The sequence below is a fragment of the Eptatretus burgeri genome, chromosome 11, assembly GCF_056783735.1.
Source record: "Eptatretus burgeri isolate ZD-2024b chromosome 11, Ebu_testis_v1, whole genome shotgun sequence".
NCBI classification, from domain to species: domain Eukaryota; kingdom Metazoa; phylum Chordata; class Myxini; order Myxiniformes; family Myxinidae; genus Eptatretus; species Eptatretus burgeri.
Window position 1 is genome coordinate 31,514,704 of NC_140971.1, and position 9,487 is coordinate 31,524,190.

Here is a 9,487-nt window from a genome sequence, read left to right on the forward strand (position 1 = left end):
CGCGTAACCGATGACATCATCAAATTTTTTTCGGTGGACCATTTTATCCCTAGATGACCCTCAAAAATTTTCATCCTGATCAGATGTAGCATTCTACATATGCAATAATGATGTCATAGCAAAGACACTTATGACATTAAAAATAAAAATAAAAATCAACCATATTCCCCATGAGGACTACTTGCTATGTGCCAAGTTTCAATTTTCATCCTTGGTGCGGTTTCAGAAATACAGAGGTCCAAGAGTTTTTCCTTTTTTCCAACATGGCTGCCACAGCACGTGGCCTACGTCGTCATAATTATCATTAAAACATTCTACATGAGTCGTTGCTCCGATGGTGAAAATTTTGTCTCAATCCGACAGAGCAGTAAAACACTAAAGTTCTGTGCAGACAAACAAACAAACAAATGAAAAATCGTGCTTAGCACGACACTTGGCGAATTAGTTGACTTTTCCGTGTGGTGGTCCAAGCTGTAATGTCATGGAATGTGTGCTGTTTATTTGTTCGTACATTAATGAAATGACGTGACGTCACAAATAACAATTATCAAGCGCGCGTTGTCATGGTAACGGCAGCAGATTGAAAATTTTCACAACTCATTTAAAGCCACCATGTGACATTCAACAACTTATCATCGGTGCTTGTTGCCTTCATTCTGATCATAGAAAATATTTGAAAATAGCTAGGAACATTGCTTTTCAACCAGCTTTACGATCCCGTTATCAGATTTGAAATATGTTGGAAAACAAAAATATGTATTTTTTTATGTGTTTTTCATGCTTTGGGTGACCCTGACCTTGACCTTGGGTCAATTTCGATCAAACTTTGTACACATGTTAATATTACATGCATAAATAGACAGTATAAGTTTCAATATAATAAGTGCAAAACTGTTTGAGAAATAGCCATGTGTAATTCACAAAATTACCCATTGGTTTATAATGGGTGATAATATAAAGTGATGCAGAATCCAGATCCTGATCTTGCACATCACCAAAAGTCACATATCTTTTTGCACTGTGGATTTCTCTCAGCTGTTAAAATTTCATCCAAATCGGTTAAGAATTGTGACCTGCAGAACGAATAGAATTTTTTTTAAATTGCGCCAATAGCTAAAAACTTTGACGTCTTACGCTTACGAAAACTGTGCATAATTGGTACTAACATACATTTTAAAACATTTAGATATTCCATTGAAGTTTGTTTCGGCATCAACAGGAAGTCGCTACGACTTCCAGTTACTGAGTTATGTTCAAAAGCTTGTTTTCACCTTTTTTTGACGTAACGTCATGACGTTAAGTGTGATTATGACGTGATTTGATCCCAGACTATTTCAGCAAGGTTGGCTATCACGTGTTAAAAATTTGAGAACGATTGCTTCAGTAGTTTCGGCTGCACACGAGTGTAAATATATTTTTTAAAATGACATCACGAGGCAAAACTTTGACGTCGTACGCTTGCGAAAACCGTGCATAATTTGTACTAACATGCATTTTAAAACGTTTAGATATTCTAATGAAGTTTGTTTTGGCATCAACAGGAAGTCACTAGGACTTCCGGTTACTGAGTTATGTTTAAAAGCTTGTTTTCACCTTTTTTTGACGTAACGTCGTGACTTTAAGTGCGATTATGACGTGATTTGATCCCAGACTATTTCAGCAAGATTGGCTATCACGTGTTAAAATTTGAGAACGATTGCTTCAGTAGTTTCGGCTGCACACGAGCGTAAATATTTTTTTCAAAATGACGTCAATAGGCAAACTTTGACGTCATACGCTTGCGAAAACTATGTGTAATAAGATGCATTTAATAATCATTTAGATATTTGAATGAAGTTTAATTTGGCATCAACCAGAAGTCACTACGACTTCCGGTCACCGAGTTATGTGCAAAAATGTGTTTTCACGTTGTGTGACATCACGTCGTGACGTTTAGTCCGATTAAGACGGGGTTTGGACGCGGACCGTCTCAGGTGGATTGCCTATCAGGTGTAAAAATTTAAGAACGACTGGTCCAACGGTTTGGGCTGTAGACGACCGGACAAACAAACAAACCAACAAACGGAACAGACCAACATACTTGACAAAATCGAAGATTTCGCCAAGTAACAAACGGACAAACAAACAAACAAACAAACGGACCCAAATACAATACCCTCTCCTCCAGCGAGGGCAATTAATATTATCTTACTATTCACCATCTGTAATATTAATTCATCATCCGTCCGTCTGTCTGTTCCCAGGTACTGCAAAAACGGCTGAACCGATCGCAACCATTTTTTGGGTGTGTAATCCTGGGACCCCTTGGAGTAAAATAGGCATAAAACATAATAACATGACCCCCTTGATGGCTCCCGTAAGGGAGCGGGTTCTTCTAGTACCATTAATATAACAAAATACAATATTTAAAACATTCATGGGGTAAACGAAGATAAACGCCATTCTGACGTTATATCCAGATTGGGAGCAGTTTCATACAGATCAAAACTCAAAATCATAATTGTATTTCGGAATTTATAAAACGTCCCACCCACCTTAGGACACCGGCTCAGACCCTAAAACGTTCCACAAAAGGTTTGGAGGGGTTAGTCCCAAAACTGAGGTAGTAGTTCGGGGACGGACGGACAGGGACAGACACAGACAGACAGACAGACAGAGACAGACAGACAGAGACAGAAAGAAAGACAGACACTTCTGCTTTATAATATACATACATATACATATATAGCCCCTTAACTTGACGAGGCAGCAGGGCACAGCTCGTTTACCATCACAGCACTTGCTGCATGGCCTGGTGGGAACAAATGTCTCGTGTGCGACACAAACACATTGCAAACCTAACTGGTGATCAGCAGAGCAGAGACAGTCAGGAAAAGTAAATTAAACGAAAGGAGCACACTGACCCAAGACGTGTGACACTGACGTCATACACGTTAATTATTCCAACACATCACCTCCAAGCCGGGACCGCTTCTGTGTGCACTTAGGTCTTTGAAGACTGAGATGCCTTGATGATCAAGGATAAATTAAAACAAAGCTGTCCATCCAGCCCTTGTTACGAGCAGTACATTGCCTTAATAACTTCTGAATAATTAACCCATCATTACCCCTTGTCATTTTCGTAAGAATACACGTGAAAATATACGTATACATACAAACATACATACATACATCACATTTATAGGCAACGATAAAGGCTGATTTAAAACAGCTTCCTTGGGCAGAAAATACATTGGGTAGAGTTTTTTTGGTTTTTTTTGGTTTTTTTGAACCTATTCCAACCCGTTCAAAATCAGATGAGGCAACACACAAGCCAGTTCGCCAACCTTGAACTCTCCTGTCAGTCCCAAAGACGAATACTGAGGCTGCACTCGCTTTGAGTTGGCCTCTTGAACCCTCTGTAGCAATTCATTGTGCTCTCCATTGATTAGAACGCAAGGATGGCGGCGGTTTAGAGAGCAGACAATTTAAGTCACACTTTGTGATCATTTTGCAACAGTTGTTGAGGCAAAACGATTCAACTTCTATCAGGAGTTGCTGCAATTCGTGCTGTTTGTTTCACGTGCATGGCACGCAGCGACGAGTCGGTCACCACGAACTGGACCGTACATTGTGCGTCTGAACAGGTACTCGGCGTTGTCCAGTGATGTTATAATCCTGTTGGCATTTTGAAGAAATCAATTTGGGAGGGGTTGGAGGGGGGCTAAAACACTTCCCTACACCCACTAAGCAACTAAGCAATGGGGTCGGGAATCATTTAATTCCTTTCAATTAATGTTACCTTTTACGGAGCTACAAAGCCAAAGACACTAGAGAGAGTAAAAAAAAAAATGCAACTTTTATTTTTAAAGTTTTTGGGGGGGGGCTCAAACACTCCGCAGCTCTCACTGATGAACCTCTGAAAGTTTGACGAAGATCCCTTTGGCCATTTCTGAGAAAAAAGGTGACACAGACCGACAGACAGACGGACGACTCATATGGTTCAGATTTATATCAACACCTGTACTGTACTTGGATCATTTGTACAATCATCATTTTGTTTCCGTTGTTGCTGCAGAGCGAAATACAAAAAAGTCATGATGTCATTCCCCAAGGAGCACCCTGCACTGGACGGTGCGAGTAGAATGCGTTGCAAAACACCCCTGATCACACACACACACAATATATATACATACATACACACACACACACACACACACACACACACACACACACACACACACACACACACACACACACACACACACACACACACACACACACACACACACACACTAATAACTATATATACCAGTGGGGCATGCTTGATGCTTGCATATAATACATATGTAACCAATCCATGAATATAGATCTACACCGAATGGGAGCTCCGTTGGTGTAAAACCCACTGAGCTGGAGCTATGAACCTGCTACTGTCTTAAAGGCCTGATGAGCAATTATCTGGAGATTTGGTCAATAACCAATGGGGAAAATTACCCGATAGCTCCATCGTCAAGCTCCACCATCCGTTCACCTTCTCCATGTTCATTATTTTAAACCCACCTGGCCGAGTAGTCAGGCTGCGGAGGTTGTGGGGGGTTCCCGCGCCGGGGTCCGAGCCCCAAACCCCCAAGATGTTCCTTGAGCCAGCGAGCCATGGAGTGGCACGAGGCCGGGACATAAACCACGAGCGGAGGATTGTCATTCAGTCACAACACGGTGTCTCCATCCGCACAGCACGTCCCGTCCCGTCCCTCTCCTCCCCTCCTCCTCCTCTCTGCTTTCATCGCTACCGTCCCCTCCCATCCCCACATCCATCGATCATCACCCGACTCCCCCATCCTTCCATTTATTCGGCACATTCCTTTTCGCAAACTCTTCCTCCTTCCTACCTTATGCGTAATAATCTGTTGTATTATGACGTTTATCGTCGTCACCCACGAGGAAAGGCATTGTAAGCAGCGCACCCGAAGTATGGTGAGAAATTTTTAAATGCGAAGGTGTAAAATGGGAAAATTGGAACAATGCGTGATTGTAGGAGGGATATTACATCTGTAAAGAGGCGAGTGAAGAAGCTGAATATGAAAAGAGTGTGTGTGTGTGTGTGTGTGTGTGTGTGTGTGTGTGTGTGTGTGTGTGTGTGTGTGTGTGTGTGTGTGTGTGTGTGTGTGTGTGTGTGTGTGTGTGTGTGTGTGTGTGTGTGTGTGTGTGTGTGTGTGTGTGTGTACCAAAGCACAGGACATTGATTGTTGGTGCCACTTTGTTCACACATTGGGGGTCACACTGCAAATAATTTGTGAAACTCCCAGGTGGTATCTATTGCACAGAGAGGAGCAAGACCCATACCGGTCATTCATGGCATTTTGGCACATGAAATGTTAAGTCTCTGCTAGACAATGAAGGGCAAGTCGAGACTGCACTACAACGACCAGAATGCCATCAACTCGCTGAAGACCGTCGAATAGAGAATACCATCAGCTCGCTCTTCGGTGAATATACCCAGTGGTTAGAGAACTGGAAAGGTATAACTTCTCAGTTGATGCCCTCCAAGAAACAAAAATGGTTTTGAAATCCCATATACCGTGTGGGCAAGAGTGTGGTAGTAATGGCTGGATGACCCACTCTCACTGCCCCCCCCCCACCTCCCAAACAAGCACAGAAAAACAAGCAGAAAGGAGAAGGTGAATTGATGAGATACCATCCTAAGGCCCATACGTAATGTTGGGAGACTTTAATGCTCATGTTGGATCTTCCTCTGAGGAAGATAATGCCTGGGAAAAAGTGAGCAGTCCACATGTTCTTGGTGCAGTAAATCATGCTGGAAAAGAGTTCATGAACTTTCTATCATTGAACGAAGCAACCATCTGCAACACCTGCTTTTGCAAGAAGAGTATTCACAAACAGACATAGCAACAATCTGAAATCCATAAAAGGGCACCTCATTGACATTGCAGTAATGCAATAGGACAGGAGGCGATGCACTGATGTTGTAATGAAGCGAGGCGCTGAATGTCTGACAGATCACCAACTACTCCAAATCAAAATGAAGATGGACAGAAAATGGTTTGGGGTTAGAAAGAAGAGATTTGCAAAATATGATGTGACGAAGCCCTATGAGAATAGTGGATGCAACAGTGATGACGACATATCCAACACTCTCTTTCAGGCGACAATGATAGCAAAAGCCACTGAAGCCTAGATTCCCTGGGATAGCAGCTCTATATAGGAGAAGTGGTCTGTGTTGTGGTCAGCACTGACTGAGATAACCGATTCTGAACTTGGCATAGAATGACAAAACCATCCATTCTGGTTCAAAGAGAGCTCTGAATCCCTTGAACCTCTATTTCACTGAATAAACCAACTTTATTCCAGGTGGTTGAGTATGGGACGCAAAGAAGAGAGTTGCCAAGGCACATACACTCACCCAGCAAGCAATAAGGGCTGCAAAGGATGCCTGGCTTAAGGGCAAGGCAGAGGAGGAGGTGCAGAAGGTTTGGTTCGGAGGGAAGGACTGGCAATTAATTGGACTTGCGAGAGGACGAAGTGGGCTGGTTCCTACACGGACAACCAAAGTTAAGGACGAAGATGGTAACTTATGCACAAAAAAAGCAGCAAAACATCAAAGGTGGAAGTGACACTTTACAACTATCCTCAACATCCAAAGCCAGTTTAACTCGGTAAAGCTGGAGGGAGCCAATCAGAGACCACTCAGATCACAAATTACTGACTTGCCAATGATGGAAGAGCTGATGCAGGAAGAGCTGAAGCATCAAGATTTCAGCTGGACAGATGAGTGCAGCTTTGATCCATGACACTAAACTTCTGGCAAAGCTTCGTGAAATAAATATGGTTGCCATTGATATAAAGTTCGGGATTATTCTATAGGGCATGGTCGATGAATGTAAACATTCGCCAGCCGTGAAAACATACGTGGGGTCATTTTAACATAGCACAGAACTAAATACAGACAAAAATAAGAAAAAATATCCCTTTCCGGCAGCCATTTTGGAATATGGACGCCCGCTTTGCACTTCAAATTTATTACCCCCACACACGCAAACCGAAAAGTGTGGTTCAGCAATTGGTTCATGTCCGTCCAATATCAGTTTATAATCGAGGAACAGATTATTTAAATCGAATGTTATAATGTGAACACGAATCGGAACATGAATCGGAAGTTTGCCGTTTTAACGCACGGTACTTTGGTTTTGAATTCATCGGGATCGCGCATGCGCAGAGAGGAGCGAGATAATCTCTTTACTCTGTCTGGCAGTCAAACAAAATTGAAAATCATTCCAAACAGGAAACTTACTGTTTTTAGGAACAACCTAAGGGACACAAACAACAGGCACGAAGAACTAATGTAACGTGTTAGATAGGGTATTGTTATAGACACAGGGGGGAATTAATTTATTTACACACCTTTAAACCTTAAAACCTCCTTTCTTTCAAGCTTCTAGGTCTCACTATCTGCCGTGACCTTTCCTGGGAAAGCCACATTTCAAACCTCACCTCCAAAGCCAGTCACCGACTGGGAATCCTCCGTCGTGCAATGTCCTTCCTCAGCCCACCTGAGCACTTACAAAACTTTCGTCCGCAGCCTGATGGAGAACTGCTCTCCCCTCTGGGTTGGTGCTCCTGCCTCCCACCTTTCTCGGCTTCACGCTGTGGAAACCAAGGTATTTGGGATCATTGGCATCTCCCGCAATGAGGCTGAGTCTTTGGGCCTCTCATTTTCTCACCGCAAGCTGGTCGGTGGTCTTTCTGTCTTCTACAATCCCCTCTCCAGCCTCACCTCCCCCCCCCGCTCTCTCTGCGAATTGTCCCCACCACATTTCCGCAGGGCGCTCAAGGTCCCCCAACAACCCCCACCTGGTAAAACTACCAAAATCACGAATCACTGCTCACCTTCACTCTTTCATTCCTCTTTTTTCCCGCCTTTGGAATAAACTCCCTCACTCTCTTCAATCCCATTCTTCCCTCCAGGCCTTCAAAACAGCTGTTCACCACCACCTCTTATCATCCCCCATCCAAATCCTCGACCTTTTCTACCCCGATAATCCACCCAAGCCCATCTCCTTCAAATTCCCTGCTTTCCTTCCTGAAAGTCCTTGTAATGTCTTTCTTGTATTCCCCATGTTCCCCACCCCATCCCTCTCCCTTCCACAGATCTCCTAATGTGTCTGTTCCCCACTGTTTTGTCCTTCCCACTCCCTCCCCTCTTGTCTCATGCCCCCCCTTTCTGTGCTGTGTGTTCGCTCTCACACAAGCCTCGACAAGGTATACAAAAAAAAAATATCCAAATTGATTTATACACTCGAAGACTGTAGAACACAAATCGCCTTCATAATACATCCAAAACCTTGCTACATATCAATATATAGCATGAGAGGGTCGAGGTGGAAATATGCCGATTACCTCCACCACCGTGGTTATGTTTTCATCCGTCAGTCCGTTTGTTTTTGTCTGTTTGCCTGTGAGCAGGATATCTCAAAAAGTTGTGGACGAATTCGGATGAAATTTAGTGGACAGGACAGGTTGGGGGTGTGAGAAGGACGAACTGATTCGATTTTGGTGAAGGTCTGGATCCGGATCCGACTACTAGAATTAAAAAAAAAATTTAAAGTGATTCTTCACCATTGAAAAATGGGGCAAAAAACGATAGAGAGCATGATATTTCAAAATTCTGTGGATGAGTTATCATAAAACTTGGTGGAACAGTCGGGTCGGTGACAAGAACAAGCCGACTAGATTTTGGTTCAGGTCCGGATCCATATCCAGCCGATTACCTATCAGTGGGATACAAAACTTAAACTGTTCAGCGTGGCCAAGGTATGTGCTCCACTGAGTGCCATTCTAGTTAACCTCCGCCATCGAAGATCGACGGAGGTTACTGTTTTCACCCGTCTGTTTGTTTGTTTGTTTGTTTGTTTGTGAACAGAATAACGGAAAAACTCCTTGATGGATTTCGACGAAACTTGGTGGGGGGATTAGGTATGGTCCAAGGATCATGCCATTAGATTTTGGACTTGGTCCAAAGTCCAATATGGCCGCTATGGCGGCCAATTTGAAAAAAATATTTGAATTTTTTTTTTTGCATTTCTACATGTTATAAGTGATTTCCAACAAAAAACATGCCAAAATTATAATTGCGGCTGATTTTGGAACTTCAGGTGGATATACCCACGTAAAATCAATTTCTGTCTCAAAGAATCTAGTTATGACGAATGAATGGAATGGAGAGTATGTAAAAGTTAAAAGTAAAAGGGAAAGTTGCAAACTATAACTCTGTGAGCACTGTTGACGTCAAATTGAATGAATAGGATATCAGGTTCACTTGAGTGACCTTGCAGTATTGGCGGCGGAGGTTTTGCACTCTACCGAATGCTCCCCCTCTAGTTGACGCTGTGTTCGATCAACAGTGATCAATAAAACCTTCATCCCATAAACTACGACTCAACGTCGTGTTATTACAGTGTTCCGAATAAGGGTGAGCATGGACGTCGAT

At 42.9% G+C, this 9,487-nt stretch overlaps 1 protein-coding gene across 2 annotated transcripts in view; it reads right to left on the minus strand.

Moving 5' to 3' along the window:
* LOC147016772 (SH2 domain-containing adapter protein D-like) overlaps positions 1–4,754 on the minus strand; it is a 77,320-nt gene extending 72,566 nt beyond the window's left edge. The window contains exon 1 of one of the 2 annotated variants that reach the window (XM_085845750.1): positions 4,543–4,754. In XM_085845750.1, the coding sequence (XP_085701876.1) occupies positions 4,543–4,637 (95 nt within the window). In that variant the 5' untranslated portion in view covers positions 4,638–4,754. The remainder of the gene's footprint in view (positions 1–4,542) is intronic. The other variant, XM_085845749.1, reaches the window with a different exon arrangement.
* Positions 4,755–9,487: the final 4,733 nt, after the last annotated feature.